Raw genomic sequence first — 27,548 nt, 5'->3', positions numbered from 1 at the left:
AGGAAGGAAGTCATGCTTGCAGTTGTGCGAGCCTCTGTAAAGGGGGACAGAAACATCCCCAGACACTTCTGTTCAATCACTTTAATGCTGTTATGGCAAATCTGTAAAAGGTTCAGGACAAACTTTTTTTTGTTCCTTTTTAATTACAAAACTAACAGCTGTTAGAATTTTTTTTCTTTTTCTTTTCCTTTTCCCAACTACAAAATACTCTGGGGAGATGCATTATAATTTAAAATATATAATATTGCACAAACAACCAAAAGGTTAATTAAACTAAAATAATTACAAAGAGAAAAACCCATCCCATCAGAAAAAAAAATATTTAGCATTCTCTCCATCCTCCCCCCCTTCACTGAAGGTTTGAAGTAGTGCCCACCATTCACAGTGACCCTGAACCAGCTTCCTTTTGTCACCGGTGGATGCACTAGCATGCAGAACCACCAGAGAGCATCCATGCAGCACCAGGTCTTCATGTGGCCCTCACTGTCTCAAGAGGGTAAGAGCCCCAGGCTGTCTTCAGGAAGGAGGGCCTCTGTAGGAGACAGGAGTCTCAGGATGCTTGTCCCAGCACATCCCTTCAGGAGCAGAGGGCTGAGGAGAAGCTGGCCTGATGATGGACCATGAGTACTTGCCTCTGCTCACGCTTCATAGAGCTCACAGCTGGCTTCTGTCTTAAGCTAAGGGAGTCAAGCTAGGTAGCTGCTTGGAGCAGGTGCCCTATCAGTCAAAACACAGAAAGGCCTGGAAGTGGCTCCCTCCCTTCTTGGGGAGGGAAAGAAACAAGAGCAGACTCTTGCAGTGGCACAGCTGGGCTAAGGACTTGGGTGCATCTGACATAAAAGCCCTGGGAATGTGTGGGGATATCCCAGTGTGGGCTGGAGGAGAGTCAAGTTTGGTTTTAGATCCTGAACCCCATAGGACCTTTCCAGGAATGGAAAATGCTTGGGATGGAGATTCCAGAGAGAGACAATTTCCCAAAGATGATTGCCTCTTACTCATTGTGACAGGAACCAAGACGCTGTTCACTGTCCCTGTGTTGCCAAGGACAGGTGGCATGGCTTTCCTTGCTGGTTTACTAGCTTATAGGATAGAGTGTGTTGTCTTGGCCTCTTCAAAGAGAGACCAGTGCATCAGCTCCCATCTCTGTGCAGAAGATGGCTACCCCAGGAGGTTCCCAGCAGGGATCCCTAGAACAGCAGAGAAATGCAGGCTCTCCGGTGATGGGGTAAGGGTCGTCCCCTTAGGTCATCCTAAGGTTGGCACAAGTCAGACTTCTGGTTTGTATTTAGAAAGGCTCTTCCAAGGTGTGAGCAGAGGGCCAGCAAGGAGCCACCAGAGTATGTGCCAAGGTCTGGATGGCAGAGGCCATTTGGGGGACATTCTCAGTGTCTTCCAAGGCCAGCTGAGACTAGCGAGCGAGGGAGGTGGGATGTGCCGTGGGTCGGGGAGCTGCTTGCTCTGGCTCCCTCATTCCCAGTCCTCCCACTCTACGTCTTCCAGCTGCAAAGGTGAGGAGACAGTGAGAGCACAGACACACTTACTCCTCCGACCTCCGAGTCAAGCCCAGAGCCCACCTCCCTGTGCTGAGCAAGGCCACCACTGGGCAGGGCCCACCCCACAGGTATGCCCTAGCTTTAGGGAACACAGATGCCCGATGCCTGAGGGAGAGAGGCTTGCTGCTTTGACTGCTTTAGATCCAAAGGGAATACTTCCAACACACCTGGGCATGGGATGGCCTGCCCAAGAAGCCACTCCCAAAAGGAGATCGTGTTTCCTGCTAGCAAAGGCCATGTGCCTCAAAAGCCAAGAACTGAGAGTGGCGCTGTGACTACGAACAGGGTAGCACAGTGCTGCAAGTGCTGATACAGCTAAAACTTTGTTGGTTTGTTTTTGGAGATAGGGTTTCTCTGTCTTGCCCTGGCTGTCCTGTAACTCACTATGTAGACCAAGCGGGTCTAGAACTCACAGCCTGCCTCTGGTCCCAATTGCTGGGATTAAAGGTGTGTGCCATTACCGCCTGGCTAAACTTTTACTTCTTTTGTCAACTTTAAACAAGCTTTAGGGAGTCTGGACTTGACTCCATCTGTCACAGGTGAAATGGACTCTTTCCTCCCCTCCTGTTCTTTTTGTACAAGGTCTTTTCCAGGGTTTCTGTACCCTAACTTCCAGCTCAGGTCTTTTTCTTGCCTTGCTACTCCTGGCCTGTTCTCAGCTGACTCCTGCTGCAGTAGGACTGATGTGGACTGCCTGTCAGATTTTGTTGTATGAGTATGTTTTCAGAGTCGGGGATCGAACTCAGGACCTCCTGGATGCTTTGGCAGGTGCTCTACCACAAAGCCCTTCCCAGCCAAGCAGATTAGGTTTTAAAGAGAGCTAAAAGACATAAGCTTGCAAATCCTTAACATGTAACAGCTGGTCTTCTGTAACAGTGAGGTCACAGGTGCAAAATACTCTTGACTAGGTCATCAATTCCCAGCTTTTCAATGTCAAACGCCAGATGCTTGTCATTGAGCCTGGTGGTCCATGCCTGTAATCCATGAACTCAGGAGGCAGAGGCGAGAAGACTGATGCAAATTCATGGCCAATCTGGCCTATATAGTGAGTCATTGATACCCACCCTCAGGGGGGAAAAGGGAGAGAGAACTGGGGGAGAAAGAAGGGGAGAGAGAAAGGAAGAGAATAAGAGAGAAAAAGATGATGATAGAGGGAGACACAGAGATTGAGACGCAGACCTTGTGTCTCCAATTCTCTAAACTGCCTACTTCTTTTGGTTTTGTTTTGAGACTGAGTCTCTTGTGTAGTCCTAGTTGTCTTAGAATCTGATATGTAGATGAGGCTGGCCTTGAACTAAAACTCACAGAGATCTGTCTGCCTCTATCTCTTGAGTAGTAGGACTAAAGGTGTGTGCCATCACTTCTGGCCGAAACTGGGCCAACTCTTGACTTGGGAAGGTAGTAAAGAATGAAAACAATAAAAGGCCCACTTAAATTTAATAGCAGGAAAGGGTTGGTGGTGTGTGACACTAACGTCTACTGAATGCTGTCAATGACAGGGACCTCACTTAGTGTTTAAATGGTGCACCTCACTACAGCTTCTAAGCCAGCCACTATGAGTCCTATATTTTAGGAGAGGAAATAGAGGTTAAATGTCTTGGTCTCAATCAAAGGCCTCCTGTCTTCAAGACCAGGAACCTGCTAAAGTCTCACAAATTGCAGGCTAGGGACAGAGTTTAACATTTATATCTCTCTATATATCTAATCCAGGCCCAGGCTAGCCTGAATTTTCTCTGAACTAGTCTAGGCAATGGGGTCCCTGTGCCTCTTCCTGAGTACTGGGATTACACTGGGAATAACTGCCACCATGCCATGTAAGCATCGTTTTTTGTTGTTTTTTGTTTGTTTGCTTTGTTTTTAGTTCCTCGGGTGACTGTGAGACAGAGCTAAGGTCAAGAACTCACTCATGCACCCACCCTAGAACTGATCAGCAGCAGAGCCCAATGACAAGTGTCATAGGCTTGATGGCAAAGCCTCCTCTCTCTTCCTGCAGGCATTAGCTCAGCTAGATGTAGGGATTTACCCTGAAGGGGCAACAGGGTTTGCTGCCAAAGGAATTCTACTCTCACATCACGGGACTAGCTTGTCCTGACTGGACCCACTCACCTCACCGGAGGCCTCCACTTTGGAAAGTGCCATCTGCACTTCCTCTTCTGTCATGTCCAGGTCAAAGTCCTTCTCCCAGTCCTCACTGATGTCCGTGCTGGAGCCTGCAATCATGAGCCACATGGAATAAGCAGCGGGAGAGGAGGAGGAGTGTCTACATATGGTTATTTAGGCACTTGCTCCCGTGTGTGTGTGTATGTGTGTGTGTGTGTGTGTGTATGTACATGTGATTTTTAAACAGGATGATAACATACAACATCATTATAATCTGAATTGGGCTCAATGATCTTATTTGTAGTAGTCTAAGGAAATATCCTGGAGGCAGAAGAATATTTAGCTTTGAAAGGGATATAGCTCAGTAGTAAAACATGTGACACACCCAAGGTCTAGTTAGAGCCCTAAGCAACACAACATGCTCTTACATACTTAGGGTTGGGGATATAGCTCAGTGTTTGCCTACATGAACAAGGCCATGGGTTCTGTCCCCACGACTGCATGAAACCAGGTATGGGGGAATATGCTGTGCTCTCCAGCACTTGGCAGAGGCAGGAACAGGAGTCCAAGACTGGCCTTGACAACATAGATTTTTCCAGGCCAACTGGGTACAGGAGAACCTGTCCTTTTCTTCTTTCTTTTCTCTCTCTCTCTCTCTTTTTTTTTTTTTTTTTTGAGCAGGGTCTCACTATATAGCCCTGGTTGTCCTGAAACTTGCTATGTAGACCAGGCTGTCCTTGAACTTAGAGATCCACCTACCTCTGCTTCCCAATTGCAAGGATGAGACCCCATCTTAAAAGAAAAATAGGGCTGATGAGATGGTTCAGGAGAGAAGCTGTTCTGATTTCCACATGCCTGGGCACAAGTGTATATTGCTTAAGTGTAAAACATTGATTTGTCTCTCCCTGAGACACTTTTGTCCTATCTGGCCTGGAACTTGCTGTATAGATTAGGCTGGCCTCAAATTCAGAGAGATCCATTTCCCTCTCACCCTTGAGTGCTGGGATTAAAAGCAGAAGTCACCATGGCCAAGCACCTTCAGGATTTAGAGAAATTTAGTAACTGCTAGGCAGGACAGGCTCATGAGCCACCTTCCCTCCCTGAGGTCTACAGACAGGTTACAGTTGCTGGAGAAAGAGAGACAATTTCTCTAGAGTGTAGTACAGGAAAATTGCCCTTGTTCCTGTAAATAGCTCCTAACCTGGGCTCTGGGAGGTAGTCCTAATTAAACTCATGGATCCACATTAAGAAAAAAAAAAAAAAGGGGGGGGTAACAGGAGGTGAACACGAATAAAGTGCAATGCATATACGCATGAAGACATCAGAATAGCAGCAGTGTCTTGTCCCTCTTCCAAGTGCTGGGATTAGAAGCACGAGCCACCATGTCCAGCTTATTTCTCTAGAACAGGTCATACTATGTAAGCCAGGCTGGCCTCAAACTCCTAACTGTGCCTTAGCCTCTCAGTGCAGGTATTACACGCCTTGAAGCACCACCCAGCGACAGTCTATTTCACCCTATTTACAATTCTTTGAGATAGTGTTTCAAGTGTTCCTGCTGGCCTCAGACTCACCATGTGTTTGAAGCTCCTCGTTCTTTAACCTTTCTAAGTGACGGGGTTCCAGTGTGGGCCGCCCAGCTTGGTTTATACAGTGCTGTGGCTCAAACTCAAGAGTTCCTGCAAGCTAGGCAAACTCTTCCACCTTATTTTAAATCGCAACCTTTTCCTTTCACACTGCTCCCCCCCCCACTGCATTTATTCTTTTATAACATATAATCAGGTTAGCTCTTCTGACTGTCCAATAATTCAGGATGTATAACATGAGCCCCAAGAACAGGATGTTTTTTTTTCTTATATAGTCCCTTTTGCCTAGAACATCAAGTTGATACCTAATATTCATAGAGCCAGATCTGCTTTTATGGAACACAGGGTCTGCAGGATGGCTTACTGCACAAACATGCTTGTTAAATCTAATAACCCGAGTCTAATCCCCAAAACACACATGACAGGAGGGAAGAAGCAACTCACAGACTGTTCTTACTGTAAGCTCGCGCATGCACAGGTGTGCACAAAAACCAGACACACACTCACACAAGAAGAAGGGCAGGGCTGGAGAGGTGGCTCAGTGGTTAACAATGCATCTTGCTCCTGGAGAGAACCTCAGTTCAGTTTTCAGCCCCCAAATCAAGCCTCTCACAACTGCCAGTGACTCTAGCTCCAGGAGATCCAACGCACTCTTCTAGCCTATAAAGGCTGCTCTCATGCACACACACAACTCTGTGAGAGAGAGAAGAGAGAGAGAGAGAAGAGAAAGATTGTGTGTGTGCAGGTCTGCATGAGAGCACCTTTATAGGCTAGCTGAGTAGGTTGGATCTTCTGGAGTTGGGACACACACACACACACACACACACACACACACACGCACACGCGCGCCTGGAGAGATGGCGTGGCGGTTAAAAGCACTTGCTATTCTTTCGGAGGACCCTGCTTCTATTCTCAGCACCCATATGGTAGCTCATAACCTTCCTTAACCCCATTTCCAGGGGATCCAACACCTTCTTCTGACCTTGGGGCACCAGATGTGCACGTGGTACATGAAGTCAAAACACCCACACATCTAAAACCTTTTACTTATTTATTTTGGTGTTCTGAGACAGTGAGACCCTAAGTCAAAAATAAATTTAAAAAATTTAAAGTCAACAGGCAGTGGTGGCACATGACGTTTTTTAAAAAAGTTTATTAATTTTTTTTAATTTATAACTTTTTAATTTAATTTATTCTGCCTGCATGTGTGCCTGTGTACCAGAGCTCACTATAGATTGTTGTAAGCCACCATGTGGTTGCTGGGAATTGAACTCAGGACCTTTGGGAGAACAGCCAGTGCTCTTAACCTCTGAACTATCTCTCCAGCCCAGCACATGCCTTTAATCCCAGCACTGAGGAGGCAGAGGCAGGTAGATATCTGAGTTTGATGCCAGCCTGATCTACAGAATGAGTTCCAGGCTAGCCAGGACTACACAGAGAAACCCTGTCCTGAAAAAAACAAAAAAAGAGAAGGAAAGAAAATTAAAGCCTAAATTGTTCTTAGAACATCCGTGCCCCCTGTACACATGCTGTTTGCGGACACTCTCCTGTTGTGACAGCACACACTCCATGGTCCAAAGAGCTCACAATAGGTATGACCTGGCCTGCTCAGTTTTCTACTTCTTGCTTCGCGCAATTTGATACAGTGTGATGACTGCCTTAAACACACCTGGGCATGACTTGTTCTAGATACAGAAACCAGTTATGTCAAAATTATAGCAAGAAATGAACTGCAAAAACCGCTGTTCTGCTCCACATTCTGCACAAAGGGCCTTGCTTGGTCCTCTCTTCCCCACCACAGCCTCTGGAGCTTGGCAGGCCTGGGCTGACTGTTATACCCACTGTGAAAATATTGGTCAAATAATTCTGAGTTGCCAATCATTCAAATTATGCTGAAAAAATAGGTTGGGGATGTAGCACTTACTTAGCATGTACAAAGCCCTAGGTTTGATTCTCCAACACTTGAAAAAAAATAAAAAACAAAACCAAAAAAACCAAAAACCCAACGAAGCACAAAACAGGTGTGGTGACCCACCCTGCAATCTTAGCAGGTTCAAGGTCATTCTCTACTACAAAGTGAGTTCAGCATCAGCATAGGATACCTGAGATCCAGTCTCAAAATACAAATACCACCCTCTATGCAAAGACCACTGCGGAAACTTACTAGAAGACAGAATTCTCCCTGCCCCGGCATTCTGACTCAGCAGGCCAGGTGTAGCCTAGGATTCTGTATTAGACAGCCTGGTTAACTGGATGAAGAAATGAACCTGCTGTTTGAGAAATAACAGCATTAGCGGTATGAATGTCATGTGCCAATTACGTGTTGAATGTAACGATATTTGACAAACGGAAAAGCAGGGCCGTATTCTTCCACAGGTTTTGTCTCACAGTAATTTTACATGTGGTGGATTTGGAAGGTCTACAAGTTAGCGCGGACCTTCAACCAAGACTCAAGTTCTGCTACTGTATGGAGACTCTTATGCTGTGCCTTCGGGACACTCAACTGCTTATCTGTCAGCGTGGCTTCCTGTGGGTCAAAAGCCAGACTCTTAGCCAATTCCTTGTGTGGCTGCGGCTATGATAGTGTCCCCTGATCTGGAACATGAAATGCTCTTCAGGCTTAAATGCTAGGGCAGACCTTTCTAGAAGCAGAAATGCATCAGCTAGCGTTTGGGAACATTTCACATCTACTTTCTATGCTGGGTATCAACAGTCCCAATTTACACATGACAGAATGAAGGCTTTAATGGCACAGATCTTGTCCTGTCACACAAGGGGCATGTTACAAGATCTGTTAAGAATGCTAACATTTGTGATGGAGTCTTTTCGTTGTTGTTTTTCCACCTAGGTGATTTACTAACCTGAAGGTTCTATCAACCAGAGTTAATTTTTTGTGCACTTATTTTCTCATTTCCCTAAACAGAGATTAAAAAAACAGGTTCCACGAGTAATAGTGAGGTGGGGCTGTAAGCCAGAGCCATAGGCCACACACTCATCCCGACTTCCCCTTCGCAGCTCTGCTGAGGATCTCGAGAGAGGCAAGTGCAATCTGGGGCTGCACACAGATCCAGCCCGGCAGCCTGGGATGTGGGATGGGGTGAGAAGGAGAGGGAGTCAGCACAAGCTTGCTTCTTTCCCACCCTCCATTCTGGTGGTGCTGGGAACCAAGCACAACCTCCACATCCAGTGTAGGCCCACCATGTAGCACAGCCTGGCATACAACATCATGCTTTTACTTGAGAGGGAGGCAGGCAGGGGGATGGGTTCCAGCAAGGCTCGGGCTGTAGAGATGGCTCAGCAAGTTAGAATGTATACTGCTCTTCCCAAGGACCTTAACTCCTTTCCCAGCACCCATGTTTCAAAACAAACAAACAAACAAACAAACAAACCAACCAACCAACCACAATGAGGGGTAGAGAGGCACAACAGAGACGATGTATCTCACTTGAAATCCACAACTATAACCTCAGAGGGCTGGACCATCCCATACCTCTAAGGTCCACTGTGTACTATTCCACCTTCCTACAGACCCTTTCATTGTCTTCAGAGTGATCTTCCTGTTGATTTCAGGGGACTGACTGGTTTTTCTTTTTATTATTTTTATGTCTGTGTATATGTATCTGTACAAGTGAGCGCAGATGTCCACGGAAGGCAGAAGAGAGTTCAGATCCCTTGGAACTGGAGTTACAGGTGGTTTTGAGAGGTCTGAGTGGGTGCTCAGAACTGGACTTAGGACCTCTTCAAAGAAAAGCAAGTGTTCTTATCTGCTGAGCCACCCTACCATCTCTCTCTCTCTTTCCAAGACAGTTTCTCTGTGTGTAGCCCTCGCTATCGTGGAACTTGCTCTATAGACCAGGCTGGTCTCGAACTCACAGAGATCTGTCTGCTTCTGCTTCCCCAAGTGATGGGATTACAGGTGGGCACCACAGCCCCCAGCTCTTTTGTGGCCATCAGTATGAAAATAGGGAACTGCACAGATCTTAGCTTTGTGAGACTCTAGTGATGGGCAGATCCAGTGCTTAGCACAGGTCTAGGCACAGAAACACTTAGAGAATATTACCTATCATTAGTACTATGTTGGCTGGGTTTTGTTTGGTCAACCAGACAGAGCTAGGGTCAGGGTCAACTGGGAAGAGGGAACCACACTGGAAAGATTGCCTCTCTCAGACTAGCCATTCTGTGGGATATTTTCTTGGCTGATGATTGATGTGGGAGGGCCCAGCCCACTGTGGCTGGTGCTACCTCTGGGCAGGTTCCTGGGTCATGTAAGAAAGCAGATTGAGCAAGCCAGGAAGCAGCACTCCTCCATGGCCTCTGCACCAGCTCCTGCCTCCAGGCTCCTGCCTCGAGCAACTTCCCTGAAGTGAGCATCACTTCCCTCAGTGATGGACTGTATGTGGAGGCGTAAGAAAACATAAAGCCTTCCCCACCAAGTTGCTTCCAGTCATGATGTTCATCACAGCAGGAGAAAAGCATTCTATGACAGCTACTACCATTTCCCCAAAGTAGGGCTTGACCAAAGTTGCTGCCCTGACTGAGGGCTATCATGAAACAATTTCCATTTACGGAAGAGAAGAGCAGTGACCTTTCTAAAGTCACATGGCCTATGACCTGGGCCTTTGTGCTCTGCTGCTTTCAGCCCTCAGTCTAAACCTCAAGTCCAGTTCAAGATGTGACATTTTCCATTGCTTTTTAAGAACCAGCTCAGGCTGGTGGCTTGGTGTACACTTTTAATCCTAGCAAGGAGGAGGAATAGGCAGATAGATCTCTGTAAATTCCAGACCAGCCTGGTCTACACAGCAAGTTCTAGGCCATCAGTAATACACAATGAGGCCCAGTCTCAAAAAAACGAACAAGAGAACCAACTTTCCCACTATTCTGTGTCTCTCTTACCCAAAAGAAATATGGGAAGGGGGCTTTAGCCACAAGCCTGTAAGCATGCCCCCTCAAGCTGAACTATGACTCCGCAGCACCTGCCCCAACTCTCCACCTCTGTGTCCTTGGTGAATCACTGCTGACGCTCAGAGTCCTCCTGGCTCTGAATGCTCCAGTATCAGACCTGTCATATACTGCTCATGTTTCATCACAAAGACTGTCCCTTCTGCCCCACCCCCTTAGTGTCTCATAAAGAACAGGCAGGAGCTCAATGGATGACCTCACTGAACAAAGGAGAACAGAAGCACCGTGTTAGAGACTGGGAACGTGGAAGTTTCCGCCAGGAGCTGACGTGCATCCCCTGACAGAGGCTGTAGCCCATTTACCATCTCCTGCAGCAAACTGTCATCACACTGCAGCCCAGGCCTCACCTGCAGGGCAAGCTCTATGGCAGCATGTGGGTCAAGGGGTGGTTATCTGCAGCAGGGTCTCAGGAAATGCAGAAGGCTGACAGATCTACCCTTGCCTGTAATTCCTGGGGTTGAGAAAGTCCTTTCACATATACAGTCTCCAGCCTAAGCCTCCACTGCACAGACAGAGCTAAGGCCGTGCTGCTGAAGCTGGCTCACCTCACTCACTCTCGGGCATCCAGCTCATCCCTGATGCTAGGTCCCCGCTCGGTCTCCCTGGTTCTTCGTAACAAGGCTTAGAGAAGCTGACTTTCCCAGGGCTCCACAAGGGAGGAGACCTCTAACATCAACACCACAGGGATTCCCAACAAGGGCAAAGTTTAAAAGGCTACAAACGGGCCAAGCCTAATGGACTCAAGGCAGGCCCAGACCTGGTTCTGAAGCTAGGCGTTCCACTTTTCCAGTCACATTAATTTGAAAAAGTTACCTAACATTTCTAGACTTTTATTTTTATTTTTTGGTTTTTCGAGACAGAGTTTCTCTGTAGCTTTGGTTGTCCTGAACTTGCTTTGTAGACCAGGATGGCCTCGAACTTCTGCCTCCCAGAGTGCTGGCATTACAGGTGTGCGTTACCATGCCCAGCTTAGATATTTTTCTTATCTGTAAAATGATGTTAATATGGACCTGGGCATGTGAGATAAGGGGAACATTCAAAACCATGTGACCTTTAGCTAGCATGAGCTTCACTCTGTGGATTTAAGGACCCTACCAGGCTGGGCAGGGCGATTCACTCCTATAGTTCCACCACTCTGGATGCTAAGGATTCAAGAGTTAAAGGCCAGCCTAGACTACATGGTTTCAGGTCAGCCTGAGCTATATAGTGAGGTCCTGTCTCCAAAAGCCAACACCAGGGCTAGAACATGGCTCAGAGGTTAAACGCACTGGCTGCTCTTAACAGAGGATTTGGATTTGATTCTCGGCACCTACATCGTGGTTCACAACTGTCTGTAACTTTTCATTCCCAGGAGAAACCTAACGCCCTCTCCTGGACTCTGTGGGCACTGCCTGCACATGGTTCACACAGATAGGACATATAAATGAAAACAACGATAACAAAAAGCCAAAACCAAGGCAAACAAAAGACCCCAACAATTTCCCAGTGCTTCACCTTTCATTCAAAGACTGTGTAAATGTTAGCTAATAAAGTATGGTGATTTATATGCAGCCCTCCTCCCACGACCACAGGCGAAGGCTGTCTGTCCCCAGGGTCTGCTTGAAGGACAGATACATCTACACACACACTGGCCGCTCTTGCTTCCCCCTCATACAGCCCCTGCACTCAGGCCTCCAGACCTACCTTTCTTGCCATTGTTGGAGGGTGTAGACTTCCCACTATCTGAGTTCAGCTCAAACACTCGTAAGTCTGTGGGCACCTCCTCTCTTAGGGTCTCTACTCTGGCTGGAGGCCTGGGCTCTGGGCCGCTGGCTCGGCCTGCAGGGGTTAGAGGCTTGGAGGGAACTGGGGGCGGGGGTCCAGTTTCACCCTCATCTTCAGCCAGACTCCGTTCTTCCAGAGACGCTTCGAGCAGCTTTTGGGACAGGTCTACGGGCAGCACTGGCGCCTCGGGTGCAGCAGTAGGGTTGGCAATCTGCGTCACGAGGGAGACGCTCTCACTGCTCTCTGATGGTGTTACCTCTGCAGGGGGCTCCACTGGAGTCTCTTCACAAGGGCTCTGGGGGCCAGGCCCATCTTCAGGGGATGTGGAAGTTTTGGTCTCTTTTGGAATCTTTGCCTCTTTTGGAGACGGTGCAATGGCTTCAAGCTCCTCTGCAGAGAGAAAGGTAGGCAGAGAGGGAGTGTAGCCCTCGTCAGCCCCAAGGCAACCTGGGACCGTGCACACCCTACCATGTTTACTGCAGTGAAGCCTAGCCTGTGTCCGTCCGTGTTCCTCAGGGCAGATCCTTTTGCAGACACTCCCTGCTTGTTAGTCTCACCTAGAAAGGCCAAGCTGGACTGCTAACGGCAGCCTGAGAAAGGGTGAGACACGAGAAAGCCAAGCCCAGACTCTGGTCCATCCGTGCAAGCCAGTATTTACTTTCAACTTGCTACCTCACGAGCAAGAAGGGCTTCTTGCTAAGAGTTACCCACACATTACATTAAGCTCTTAACGGAGGCTGGACATACAGCGTAGGTATTTAATATATCCTGAGCTAGAGTCTTCCCTTTTCTCTTTTTAACTTTATTTTGAGATAGTCTCTTTATTTAGTCTTGGCTGACCTAGAACTTACTATGTAGACCAGGCTGTCCTGGAATTCATAGAGGTCTGTCTGCCTCTGCCTCTTGAGTACCAGACTCTTGAACCACAAACCTGTAGTCTTATGTAGAAGGGCATGGGGTGGGGGTGGGGGGAATTTAGATTTCAGTGTGCGCCTCAGTCATTAAGCAGGTTCATATGTAACATGGAAATCTGCTCCAACTGGTACACATGATTTCTGTACCCAAACTCTGGGTCCCATGAGCCTGTATGACAGGTTCCCTGTCGGCTGAGTGCCCAGCACCACTCTGTACTCATCCCTGCTTCCCCAGGGACACCATGCCTCTCCAGGCCTTCTAGAGTACCATAGACAAATTTGTCACCATCTCAGTTCAACACCTCTTACCTTCTTCCTCCTCCCAGCCGGGTTCTTCGGAGATGCTCTGGTCTGCCCGCTGCTTCAGGGCATCCCTCCGGGCCTGCTCCTGAGGGTGGGAAGAGTAAGGACCAGGAAGTTAGGGTACCCTCCTCTCAGGCCCTGGTCCTGACCCTAGAACCCTTGGCAACTCCAGGAAGGACTACAGTCTTCTAACTCTTTCTTGCCTTAACAAAAATCCAGCTCTTCCCCGAAAGCTGGGGGTGGGCCTTCCCAAGTTAGCCCAGCATACCTGTTCAAGTTGGTAGACTTTATAGAAGTACCGATGCCAGAATTCTGAATGGGAAACGGCTGCTGGAACCTGGAGGAGGAAGTGCTGGTAAAAATTTAGGAATGATGTGCGGAGTCTGTTCCCAGCCACTCTAAGAGTCTAGACACAAGAAGTGGCTTGACAATAATTGTCAAAGCCCTTTTACCACATGTTAACTTCAACCAGACCCACCTTCCGGGCCCAATTTGGCCAACGAAGGAGAGCAAAACTCCTATAACGACTTTGCTGGTCTTTCTCACTATCCTGACCGCCAGAAGCCTGGCAAATCAGCCTCTTCCTGGCATCTTCGTGGCTCAGCACATGGCCCACCTGGCTCTACAGGATCCCCCACTACACACCCTCCCACTTCCCAACACCTCAGGCTCGGAACCAACAGAGGTCCTGCCGGGCTGTGCCCTCACCATCTTGGTGTAGAGGGCCCGGATGGAGGGGCTGCCTACAAGGAGCTCTGAGATCTCCCCCTTCTTCTCCTCCAAGCAGAACTGAGAAAGCCAGGCGTCAAACAACTCCGGGGGCCCTGCAGAGGGACAGACGCTGACAGTCAGTTCCCTGTGTCTAGGGAAAGAACACTGGGACTAGAGAAAACACTTAAGCCTGGACTTGGACAGTAAAGAAAGCTGAAGGGTTCTTTTCAAGACCATTTCATCTAAAGGGAAGAGAGTCAGGCTAGGGGAAGGGCTGGGTGGGTTCTTCCAGGATCAGGATCTCTAGAAAGGACTATGGTCTCCAATGTTGCCTATTTCTACTGACACTTCAGTCCTACACACTCAGCCACTGAAACAGCTTTGCTAAATGTGGACCCACGGTGTCAGAGCCCATGGCCGTGTCTCTGTCCTCCCTTACGTCATGTGACCAGGAGCCTCTGCCCTCTCCATCTTCTGTTCCTTTCCTCCTTCTCTGAACTTTCTGGGTCTACCTGGGCTCCTCCTTTTCCTCTCCCCACTTTGTTTTTTCTCATGAGTCACCCCTAAACCATTTTAGCCTCTTTTGACAATTCCTATTTCTTTGCCACCCAGAACCCACCCTGGGCTCCAGATCTAGCTACCATTCTTGTTTCCACTCTGTTACCACTGGAAACCCATAAGACATCCCACTGCCTTCCTTACCTACCCTCTGATTCTACTGTTTCAGACTCCTCTGTCACAGACGGTTCCTCTTCCACCAGCCTGCCCCTCTCCAGTCTTACCTCTGACATGGGGATCCCTAGGCACCCCCTCCCCTACATTACCTTCCACCTCTCTCAACCTTTACAACATGGCCTCAAGGCTACTTTAAAAAAAATGCAAAACCTGATCACCTTGGGCCTCAAATCTTTTCAATAGTTCTTTACAATGTGAGCTTTTAAAGCTAGGGTCTACGGTATATATACACACGTGTGTGTGTGTGTGTGTGTGTGTGTGTGTGTGTGTGTGTGTGCGCGCGCGCACACACACACATGTTCTCACAGAGATCTGCCCACCTCTGCCACCCAAGTCATGGGATTAATAAAGGCATGCACTAACATGGCCTTGTACAGAAAATTTTATAGAAAGGGCTCATCATTTTTGTTTGTTTTTTCAAGACAATTTCTCTGTGTAGCCTTGGCTGTCCTGGAACTTACTCTGTAGACCAGGTTGGCCTCAAACTCATAGGGATCCACTTGCCTCTGCCTCCCAAATACTTTAAGGCGTGTGCTACCACCGGTCTCACCATTTTGATCAGCTTAGTGGTGATTTTTTTCCCTAGTATTAGAGATTGAACTTAAGGCCTTATGTATGCTAGGCAAATATATCCCAAGTCCTGTTTATTTTTACTTCGATGCAAGGTTTTGCTAAATTGCCCAAGTTGGCTCTGAACTCATTATATAGCTCAATCTAGTCCCAATCTTTCAATTCTCCTGCCTCAGCCTCCAAGTAGCTTACAGTATTATAAGAATATTATGCTATTGTGCCTGCCTGTCAATAGATTTTTAAAGGCCTCTATGACTCAATAAAAGTTTAGAACCATCACCATGAGTCTCTCAAGACCAAACACAAGCTGCTTATTCTGATACACAACGCCCTCCCAATGAGCTCCCAGGCTGCCTTTACTCCTTCATGAACTTTACATTATGTCACCAAACAGAGGCTCCCTATTCTTTCTGGATTTCCTTTTGTTTTTTTTTTGAGACAGGGTTTCTCTGTGTAGTCTTGGCTGTCCTGGACTCACTTTGCTGAACAGGCTGGCCTCAAACTCACAGAGATCCGCTGCTCTGCCTCCCTGAGTGTGCCTCCATGCCCAGCTCCTTCTGGATTTTCAAATATACTCTTGCCTGGCCTGAACAGACTCCCACTCATGAATACCGCTTCTAGACTCCACAGGCTAGGTGCATTCCGCGGATGCCCATTGCCCACAGTGCTGCAGGGTCAAACCACTCTTTGCTTGATTCCTTGTCTCCCTTCTCTCTCTTTTTGCTTCTGGTTCTGAAGGAATAAACAGTTTGAAGGTTTCACTCATTTCTGGTCTCTAATTTCTATAATGGGGCATAGTAGAAAGGCACAGGGGTGGGGTGGGAGCGCAGCAGGGATGGCAGACAAGCTAAACAGAGAAGCCGAGGGACCATAAGAGCAAAGCCTCTTCAAGAGACAGAGTTAGGGTGAAGAGATTTGAGGTTCAGGGAGGAAATGGGGCCATTTACCCACTTTACACAGCAAAAGGTTTATCTACGGGTCCTACGATGTTCCCAGTATGTAGGGCTACCTGCTCTGTGATACCTCTCCATCTATGGGCCCCGCAAGCTCACCCCCACTGCTACCCCCTCACCATCGGGTTCATTGCAGTACGTTGCTGGGTCTGACTGCAGACTGTAGAGACGAGCCTGTAAGCAACAGAGAAGAGAGAACAGAAACTCTGGGGAGGTGAACACAGAGAAAATCCCCTCTGTGAATGGTAGCCAATCAGCTACAACCCAGCTTCCCCCTTGTTGGTTGGTAAATCCACAGGGCACTTATTAGTGATCATGGTGGCACTCAGCTAACCCCTCAGAAAAGTAGTCTCTTACCCAATATTCCAATCCTGAAAACTAAGAAAATATAGTAAGCAGGTTATAAAATTATATGCACAACTCCTCCTGAAAAATGTGAAAATACATCAAATGCTATTATGTTAATAAAGTCCAAATTTAAGGGCAGATTGTGAAATAAGGTAATTATTCCCAAGTTAAAAAGGGTGAGTGCTGGTGTACACCTTTATTAATCCCAGCACTTAAGAAAAAGGCAGGCAGATCTCTGTCAGTTTAAGCCTAGCCTGATCTACATACTGAGTTCCAGACCAACCAATACTATACAGTGAGATTATGTCTTAAAATAAATAAAAGAAAACTTAAAAGCCCATCAACAATGCTGGGAGAAGTGGCAGCAAAGGCTTTTAATCCTAGCACTTGGGAAGCAGAGGCAGGCAGATCTGAGTTTGAGGCCAGCCTGGTCAGCAAAACAAATTCCAGAACAGCCACAGCTACACAGAAAAACTCTGCCTTGATAAACCAAATAATAACATCAATAATAATATAATTATTTTATATAATTTAAAACATTTATATTATAATTAATTAGTGTAAAATATTATCATTATAAAAAATAATAACTGTTCCATCAACACCATCTTGGGCTGAGATGTAATTCAGCCATAGGCACTTGCTTAGCATGTATAAAGCCAACATAGCAGGGAACAAAGTTAGGTCCAGCATAAGAGAAAAGAAAAGCTCAAGTTTAGAACTGTGCTACCAAATGCACTGGAGGGCCACAGGAAGGCCGACTTCAGCCGACAAACAGAAAAGCCTCTCTTTGCTCACACCACACAGGGCATCAGCAGGTGAGTTCTGGTGTTGAGTCACTGTGATAACTTAGACTCTTATCACTTCAAAGCTCAAAATTCTGGCACATGTTACTAAATAGTGCCAGTAATCAAAGTTTGGAATGGAAACCCAATGTGATAAGGCCTGACTGCCATGAGACAACCCTGCGAATTCAAGAGAGACTGACCATGAAACAGGAGACAGACACACAAACATACTGCTCTAGTTGCTGTTCATGGGTTCCGATTGCTACATTTATTTCTAGTGGAAATGAGTCTCTTCTTTTTTTTTAATTAAAGAACCCAAATATGAGGCAATTTATGTACCAGAGATGTTCTCAGTATCCTTATTATGGTTGAAAGCTGAAAGGAATCCAAATGTGTAACCCAAGAAAGTGATTGAACAAATGATGCTATTTGTACTCATTTGCAGGAATGTAGATGAAAAGTGGTTATGAAAGATGCTAATAGTTTGTTATGTATCTCTTTAAAACATAACACATAATGCCTGTTTGTTTAAAAGGAAAAAGCTCGAACTATCTTTACTCATGTTTGTGAAGATTACAAAAGCAATATGGAAGGTTCTGAGACAAGGAGGAACCAGAGGTATCTTTGGGTAATGAGATTATGGGACTAGAAATACAGTTGCAGCCAGGCTTGGTGGTGTACACAGTTAGTCCCAGTGCTCAGGTAGGAAGAGGCAAGCTGATCTCTGTGAGTCAAAGCCAACCTGGTCTACAAAGTGAGTCCAGGACAGCCAAGTCTACACAGAGAAACCCTGTCTCAAAAAAACCAAAAGGAAAAAAAAGAAAAAAAAATACAGTTGCTGGACAATAGTAGTGCATGTCTTTAATCCCAGAACTCAGGAGGCAGAGACAGGTGGATCTCTGTAGGCCAATTTGGTTTACAGAATGACACAGAGAAACCCTGACCACCCCCCTCCAAAAAAAAAAAAAAAAAAAAGAGAAGAAATATAGTAATTATCTACTTTTTTATTGATGTTTGATGTTTCTCTGTTATACAAATTTGTCTATATTTTCAGTCTGAACACATACTGCTTTTGTGACTATATGTTGGTAGGTAAAGCTTTGAATCTCTAACAAAGGCTGCCAGTGAATACCTTGGTGCCATCATACGGCTCAGCTGTGCCAGAGGGTGTGCCCATCAGGGTGATGACATCGCAGTCGATGGTTTTGTCTGGTGAAGGGGCAAAGGTGTCTGAGATCACCCCTAAGAAGTCAGATAACCCCTTCTTCATTTTTTCTGTTGCCCCTGAGGAGCCTTCAGTCTGCAGAGAAAACCAAAGAAAGGAAAACAGTGTTCTCGGAGCCGGATGCAGTCTGGGGTGGAGAAGGTGAAGCATTAGGAGAGGGGTGTACTACGCGCAAGGATCAGATGCATACAAACTCCTCCACACCTCAGACTGGAGGAGGAGTCTAGACTAGAGCCCTCCAGTCCCATTTGGGAACACAGAACAGGGCCAGGGTGCACCTGATGAGAGCTTCCGCTGCTGGTTACATCAAAGGGTCAAGGCAATCGAGGCTGATCAAAACTAGCAGGAGGGCAAAGGAGAGGGCTCAGTTAGAGGTGCTCACTGGGCACGCGTGATGACCTGAGTTGCGTCCTATACACTCATGTAAAAGGCCAGGTCTGGTGACAGAGCCCGGGAGGCAAAGACAGGCAGATGCCTGGTGCTTGCTGGCAGAGGGCACAGGCGAGCCTAACTTACAAGCTTCAGGCCCAGTGAGGGGCACTATCTCAAGAAACAAGGTGGATGGCTACAGAGCACCTGACGGTGTCCTTTGGCTTCTAGATCCACACAAACCCCACACGCATGTGAACCCACAGATACTTTCCATACCACATGAACATGTGTGCATGCACATTTACATGTTTGTAAACACACAGTCAAAAGAAGAGCCATGTCATTTTAGTAAACCTGAAATGAGTGGTTTGTTGTTTGTTTTTTAAGATTTGTTTATTTATTATGTATAGTGTTCTGCGTGTACACCTACAGGCCAGAAGAGGGCACCAGATCTCACTATAGATGGTTGTGAGCTACTATGCGGTTGCTTGGAATTGAACTTAGGACCTTTGTAAGAGCAGCCAATGCTCTTAACCCGAGCCATCTCTCCAGCCCAAGTGGTGGTTTTAAATGCTATGTCTAATACTGGGAGGTTACAAGACCACAATACTCTTTGAGTCTGTCCTTTGTGAAATGTGGATGACTAAGGCATGGCTAATGCCTGACATAGACAAAGAGCAGTGCTGTAATACAACTTTTCCATTATTGGTAAGACCTTCTGGAGGCACAATCAGTACATCATGGGTCAGTATGCCCTCTGCCTGGCACGGATGATGAACTGAGAGAAAGGGCAGACTCCAAAAATCTCATGCAAATCTCTAATATTAACTTTGCTGTGTTGAGACAAGATTCTGCTTTGTAGCCAGGGCTATGTAGTGCAGACCTACCTAAAACTTGTTCCCAAGGCCAGCCTAAAATTTAAAATCTTCCAGCCTCAACTTCCCAAGTGCTGGGATTACAGGTATGTGTTGACATGACCTCTTCTTTCTAAAAAGATGTTTGTGTGTGTGTGTGTGCACACGCATATATTCATGAATGTGTGTAGGTGTCCTCCACAGAGGCCAGGAGGGAACACCAAGTCCCCTGGAGCTGGGAGTCACAGTGGTTGTGAGCTGTGGGACATGGGTGCTGGGGACTGAACGAAGGTTCTCTGAAAGAGCTGTCTCTCCAGCCCCTAGCAGTATTTATTCTTCATTGAGCTGCCTAGGCATGTACAACCGAGAGAGCGCCTGGCATCCATGCTGTCATTAAGTATACAATCATATTTGTTGAATGAAAAAAAAAAAAAAAAAGGCTAAAGTAGTGAATAAGTGGTGCTTGTTACTGGCTACACGCAGCAGTTCCTCAAGCTACAACCTGCCATTCATACTTTTCGACTGGATTTTCAGACAGGGTCTTGCTTCATAGCTCAGGCTGGTCTGAACATTCAAACCTTAGTCTCTTGTGTGCTAGAATTACAGGCATGTGCCATCACACCCAATTTGTCATTTGTGATTCTCAGTAGCTATGGTAAACAAGAAGGACTTTGTAAGTAAGCCTGGCTGAGAAACCCTAAACTTGTCCTCCTTTCTCTTCCTGTTTTCATTCCTAATCCCCTTCTCCTTCTCTTCTCTTCTCTTCCTTTGCCCATTTATGAGAGGGGGCTTCATTTATGATGTTGTCTAGGTTCAAGAGATTTGCCTCAGCCTCTTGTACAGGGAAAAGAGTTACATGCCATCAGAACTAGCTCAAAAACTTATTTGTTATAACATGGACTCTACGAATCTCAGGGCAACTGATTTAGCCAGAGACGAAATGAGGAAACTAGACTGTTTCTAGACTAATGGGAAAACTGTATATAAAAGCCAGCATGTTAGCCACAAATGGTGGATCAAAGCCATAGTTCCAGTCCTTGGAAGGTCGAGGCAGGAGGACGGCCATGTGTCTGAGGCCAGACTGGTCTATATAGTGAGATGAGGTCTCCAAACCACCGAAACAGCTCACGTGCACACTCACACGTAGAAAATTAGATATACAAGATTATCTCTGATCAAATATTTTTGCTTTCTGCATGGTGCTGCCTAGTTTTCTGTCACCTTGACACAGCTAGTCATCAGAGAGAAGAAAACTTCAACTGAGAACATACCTCCATAAGGTTGCCCATATGGGGCGGGCCCACCATTGTAAGGATACGTAAGACAAATAAGCCCTTTCTTCCCTCTGTTCTTTTGGTCAGAGTGGCCTTGAAACTCAGAGATTCACTGCCTCTGCCTCCTGAGTGCTGGGACTAAAGGCATGCACAACTACTGCCTGGTGGTCACAGTTTCTGTTGTTTGTTTGCTTGTTTTTTAAGATTTATTTACTTATTATTTAAACAGTATTCTGCCTGCATGCCAGAAGAGGGCACCAGATCTCATTACAGATGATTATGAGCCAGCACGTGGTTGCTGGGACTTGAACTCATGACCGCTGGAAGCAGCCCGGTTACAGTGTTTTATCGCAGTAATAGAAACCCTAACTAAGACACGCATTGACTTTAAAATCTAACACCATGCTCACCCAAAGATTTCATTGTACATCTGAGATTAAGAAACAGCTTTGAGGGGCTAGAGAGATGGCTCAGAGGTTAAGAGCACTGTCTGTTCTTCCAGAGGTCCTCAGTTCAATTCCCAGCAACCACATGGTGGCTCATGACCATCTATAGTGAGATCTGGTGCCCTCTTTTGGCCTGCAGTATACATGTGGGCAGAACATTGTGTATGTAATAAATAAATAAAAGAAAAGAAAACAGCTTTGAGAAGATAAGGCACAAAATAAACATACCTGAAATCTATAGGAATATACTCAAAATTTTAAAATGTATTATTAGTCTATGTGATATGGGGGGGCATGTCTGTATGCACACTGTGAACATATGGAGGTCAGAGGGCTGGTTCTCTTACATGGGCTCTGGGTACTGAACTCAGGTTGTCAGGCTTGAGTGACATATGTACTTTAGTACTTAAGTACTGCTAACCATCTTGTTGGTCCATATGTGTGTGTGTATATATTTTTAAAAAATGAACTGTTTGGGGGGACAGAGACTTACACAGCTCAGGTTGGCCTCAAATTCACTATGTTGCATGCTGAAGGGCAGATATGTGCCACCATGCCTAGTCCGCACGGTCATGATGGACTCCCGACTCGACAAGTTCTAGAATCACCCAAGAGGCAAGCCTCTGGCCACCCCTGTGAGGGATTATCTAAGCCAGGTTGGCCTCCAGGCACACACGAAGAACCAATAGTTTAGGTTAACTGAGGTGGGCACCATCCCCCTGAGCTGGGGTCCTGGACGGAGTCAATGGAGACGCTGAGCTAGACTAGCGTCTGCTCCTGACTGCGAATGCAGTGTGACCGGCCGCCTCAAGCTCCTGCTGCGAGGACACACCGCACCCCCGCCCAGTCATGGTGAACTGTGCCCTCCAAGTGTGAGCCAGAATAAACCCTCTCCAAGTTGCTCTTGCCAGGCATCTGAACACGGTAATGTGACCAGGAACCAACACACTAGCACTCAAATAACACACTTCTCCGGCTTCCTACTAAGAATCTTTTCTTTATGATTTGTAGTATTTTCTCTGTGTGTTTTGCTTGCATGTATGTATGTACATGCACCCCTGGAACTGGAGTTATGGATGGTTGTGAGCCACCATGTAGGTTCTAGGAACCAACTCAGGGTCCTCTGTAAGAGCAGCAGGGACACTTTACCACGAAGTCATCTCTCTAGCTCCATAAAAATATTTTCTTTTAGGCATTCTGCAATAGATATTAAAAGGCTAAGCTATATTTACCCTTGACCCTTTCTAATATTGCATAATAAAACATTATGACACTGGGCAAAATCTTAGTAAGAATAACATTACTGAAGATCTGTGAATAATACCAGAAGCGCAATAGGAAACTGAGGGCTTTTTAAATTGTTCCAACCGATGACCAGGCACCTGAGGAGACTGTAGGCGGAGGCCTGCAATGACTTAAGTAAAAAGTAAGTTAAGGTGCTGGAGAGCTGGCTCAACAATTTAAGCAGTCCTCTTCCAGAGGACCTGGCCTCCATTCCCAGCCCCCACATGGTAGCTTACAACCATCTGTAACTTCAGCTCCAGAAGATTTTATACCTTCTTCTGCCCTCCGTAGGTACTGCATGAATGTGATTTACAGGTACACTTGCATGCAAAACAACCACATATATTAAATAAATATAAATATATACATATATTTGTGCATGCATACATACATATTTTTTAAAGTAAGTCAAGAGCCAGGTATATTGGTATATGTATGTGCCTAGCATTTGGGGTTAGAGGTGGGAGAATCAGGAGTTTAAGGCCATTCTCTGATATGTGACCAGTTTGAGACTACTCTAGGCTATTTGAGATGGGGGGTAGGGGGAAGAAAAAAGAAAAGCCAAAGAGGTAAAAACAAATAGGTTAAAAAAATGATATTCAGGGCTGGGGGCTGGCAAGAAGGCCCAGTGGATGGATAAAGGCACATGTTGCCAAGCCTGATGGCCTGGAATCAAAAGGAGAGAACCAACTCTTACAAGCTGTCTTCTAACCTAGCACACACACATACGAACATATAAATACATAAATAAAAATGTTTTAAAAATTATATTTAGTTGGCCCTAAGTTTTTTTTTTTCCCTAAAGAAAGTACACATAAGGGTATTTCACCCAAATAGTAACAACAGTTACCTTCTTAGGAAAGGTTTCTTTTACACACGTACACCACTCTGCTTACCTACATTTTCTACAATGCATTTTACTAATGGAAAATATTTGCTAAAACAATACAGACATCACAAAACTAGTACTTACTCTGTATGTATTTGCTTGATAAACAATTCCTCCAAAGTAGGAGGAAAAACATCCCTTTCTCCCCACAGGGAAAAACAATCACCTAATGACAGGAAAGTTGGGAGTCCCCACTAGGTCCCCAGGGCCGTCACTCAGGGTACGGGTACTCACGGCCAGCCTCTCCTTGACCACGCTGGCTGTGGCCGCTATGGTGCAGGCTGTGTCATGCTGTACCACCTGGGTAAATTCCGTCAGGTCCCGCTTCATGAACTCCAGAGCTTCAGTGGACTATGGAAGACAGAGGACAATGGCAAAGCTGGCAGGCCCCATCATTCCATGTGTCTAGGTCTTCCCCCCCCCCCCAAACAGGTATGTGGAAAAGTCAGGTGACCTAAGGGCCATGGCTCGGAAATAATGCTTACTTGTGCCAATTCCACAATCTGGGCTTACCGGACAGCAGAGAGGAACGTGCCTGCTCTTCCGCTTAAGGACTGAGTCTCGACCCTGACACTCACAAACTATGTGTGCAGGAGTGAGTCTCACTTAGTCATGGTTTTTCTGCTATCAAATGATCTCAAATGCAGAATGGCATTAAGAATGTTCACATAAATGAAAACTTGCTTTGATATATCTCTTCTCCTACCCCACGACAGGGCTTCTCTGGTTGACCCTGGAACTCATGCTGTACACCAGGTTGGTCTTGAACTTGGAGAGTCACCCGACTCTGCCTCTGAAATGCTGGGATTAAAGACTTTTTTTTTTTTTTTTTAATCCAAGGAAGCACAGGTTCTCCCTCAGGTCTTGGTTCCACTGTTGCGGTTTTGTCTATCCGTTAGGTTTCTCTGGAGTGAATGCTATTTGCTCCTGTCTAACCAACCTGTTTCAGAGCTAGCGTGAGCCAGCCGGTCCTCTGCTGCCTTCCATGTCTGCCTTCCTTCTACCATGCTCACCAACTCCAAGGTGACTTCCTGGAGCCTCTGTGCTCACCCCACCTTACACACCCTCTCATATTATGTGGCATCAATCACCTGAGCATTTGTTTTGTTCCAAGGTTTCACTATGGAGGCTGATTCTTCTGCCTCTGCCTCCCTCTCTAGTACTGAGGCGAGAGTCTGTACCATCGTGCCCAGCCAAGGCATGGTTTTGAGTATTCTGTTTTTTTCCTTTTCTCTAGGATGGGCCTGCCTACTTTTGACTGGCCTGGCATGACTGAGCAGGATAATGAGGAACCGGTAAAAGGCTGAAGCAGGTGAGACACACTGCCATTTTCATTTTTATTATGTCACTCTAGTGACTGGCATAGTTTTAGGCATTCAGGGTCAAGGTGACCATGGGATAGTTGGGTGGTTAATTGTTCAGTAAGAACTACCCCTAAGCACCAAAGGCTCAAGGAGAAGAAACAGGAATCACCCCCCAAAGACAGGTACACAGTGAGAGCCTGCAGAGTCCACACAGCTTGAGCTGAGGACAAAGATCCCCAGAGCCCCATCCTTAGAGGGCAAGCCAGAGAAACATGAGCTCAACAGTCAGGAAAGGAAAACCCGGACACGTGTGTGGAGAACTGGGAGAGAACTACCTCACAAAAGTCAAAAGACTGAAATTAAAAAAAAAAAAAAGAGGGGGTGGTGGTGGTGGAGTGTGGAACACACGTTAGTGTCAACTGCTGCAGAAAGTTCCAGAAAGATAAGGGCTGAAAACTACCCAGCGGAGCTGGCGATCGTGAAATGAGTGTCACTACAGATAAGTGCATGGGTGGCTGCAGGGGTGGGGAGTGAGATCAAGCTTGTTGACTTCATATTTTTAGAGTGTGTGAGGCTGTTGAACAACGACCTGAGGGAAGAGTTTGTGAAGTCAAAACCAGAGAAGGAAAGGGTTTGTGGGGAGCGCCCAGACTCAGTGAGACCAGGGCCTCTGTGGTGAGGCCGGGGAGCAGCTGGGCCTCCCCTGAGACTGCATGTGTGCTTGCACGTGGAAGTGCAGGATAGATACGCAGGAGGCTCAGGACAGGAGCAGGCAGGAAGCAGAGGAAGACAGATTATACAGCCCCCCCCCCCCCCCCCCCCAGAGGTGCAGGCTCTGGGACAACGCATGCTAAGGGAGCAGGGAAGCGACTGATCCAAAAGGAGGCGGGATGGGAAGCAACGGCAAGGAAAGCATCAGAAGAACAAGAGAATGTAGTCGAGAAAAGACGGTGACGAAGTTTACCTACAGCACGCGATAGAGTGAATGTCTGCAGAGTGCTCAAAGTGCTACGCATTGCCTTAGTACCCTATGTATTAGCATTTAATCCTCATGACAGGTGAGGAAATGAAGCCTTCAAAAGTTAAAAAAAAAAACCAAACCAACCAAACTTGTCCAAGTCAAATGTGTGCACTGGGGAAGCAGAGGCAGGTGGATCCCTGCCAGTCTGAGGCCAACCTGGACTACATATGATTCCAGCGCAACCAGGGGCGACCTACACAACAAGACTGTCTCGAAACAACACAAACAAAAACCAATAACTTGTCCAAGCTCCCATAAACAGAAGTGACTAAGGGAGAGAGTACTCCTTCTCTTACTGAAATCGGCCTTAAAACTCCCAGGAACACCTTGTGTAATGCCTGCTGGGATGAATGCTATCCTGTCCTTGCTTGCCATGCTTTCTCAGAAAAGCACACTACTCTGAGACCTCATATTTAACCTTAGCGTAAAGTCCTTCCTCTTCATCTTCAACAAAACAAACAGCTCAGAGAATTCTCAGTTGTGCTGGGCTGCAGCTTGAGGGGATATCCGGGGTACCCAGGCCAGGGAGAGGGGGTGGACTCTGAGCCTAAAGCACTGGGCTGACTCAGGATCAGAAGCCTCTAGGAGTCTGCCCTGAAGCAGGACTCCACTTCATTTGCTGGAGGTAAACAGTAATTACTTTTTCCACAACTTAGGCGAGCTGGTCTTAAAGGTAATGTGGGCTAAAACAGGAACACCAACTGGCATTGCCTACTACAGGGTCAAGCCTACGTCAAGTCACAGGATTCCTCAGCCAGCCGTTTCCCCAGGTCTCCACTCTCTGGCCATCAATCCCCCTTCCCTTTGCAAACCACTCAGACAGGGACCATCAGGCACTGGTGTGTTATGGCAATCCTCATCCTTGCTTTTCACCTTTTACACCTTCCTTGGCATGCTCATGCCTCTCTGGCCTAGACAAGATGTCAGGTACCTTCCCTTCACAGGATTTACAACAGTAACTAAGCAGGTATTATTCTGTCTGACTGCCTCCCCACCAGACCGAGGCCCAAGATCGTTTGACTAAGGTCTGTATCCTTAGTCTGTCTGAGAGTAGTCATAGTCATATACGCTAATATTTGAATTGCTGAGAGAGTAAGGTGTTGCTAGCGGTGGTGTTTTACCCTTTCCTCTCAAATGGCCTCAAGGAAGCTCGAAAAATCCAGGCAGGGCTAGCTGGACTTGGTTGCAAGGAAGTCGGCGCGGTGCCCTGCCGAAGAGAAGAAGGGTGCTGGCCCGGCTTACCTTCTCTTTGACTGCCTGGTAGCTCTGCTGCAGCCAGCTCCGCCACCACCCCACGTCCTCCCTGTGGAAGACAGCACATCTGGAGGCCCTGCCGCGCGACTCCTGCCCAGCCTCCGCCGGGGCCGGCGGGTGAGGCTTCGCGGGCCGCTTCCCCACCCCCTCGCACCACGCTTCCATTCTGCCCCTTCGGTTCGGTCCGCACCCACGCGGGCAGCCTGTTCCCAACAGGGACCCTGGCTCAGTACCCCAACCCTGGGAGCACCCAGGCCCCCGAGTCAGAGAGCAGAACGACAGGCTCACCCTTCCGCCATCTTGCCTGCATGACATCACCACTATTTACCGACCTTTGACTTCCG

The 27,548-nt window shown here is 47.0% G+C and overlaps 1 protein-coding gene across 1 annotated transcript; it reads right to left on the bottom strand.

The window, feature by feature from the left end:
- Positions 1 to 66: 66 nt before the first annotated feature.
- Positions 67 to 27,548, bottom strand: Bsdc1 (BSD domain containing 1). The gene is made up of 11 exons (XM_055610840.1): positions 27,493 to 27,548; positions 27,193 to 27,253; positions 23,860 to 23,976; positions 18,414 to 18,581; positions 16,265 to 16,319; positions 13,885 to 14,000; positions 13,445 to 13,513; positions 13,183 to 13,261; positions 11,879 to 12,349; positions 3,660 to 3,763; positions 67 to 1,500 (listed from the first exon to the last, which is right to left on the bottom strand). Exons 1-11 carry the CDS (start codon positions 27,501 to 27,503, stop codon positions 1,468 to 1,470), a joined length of 1,284 nt encoding a protein of 427 aa, XP_055466815.1. The 5' UTR covers positions 27,504 to 27,548; the 3' UTR covers positions 67 to 1,467.

The sequence above is a fragment of the Psammomys obesus genome, unplaced genomic scaffold, assembly GCF_907164565.1.
Source record: "Psammomys obesus unplaced genomic scaffold, mPsaObe1.curated_primary_1811, whole genome shotgun sequence".
Lineage (NCBI taxonomy): Eukaryota > Metazoa > Chordata > Mammalia > Rodentia > Muridae > Psammomys > Psammomys obesus.
This window is presented reverse-complemented; position numbering and strand designations above follow the sequence as displayed.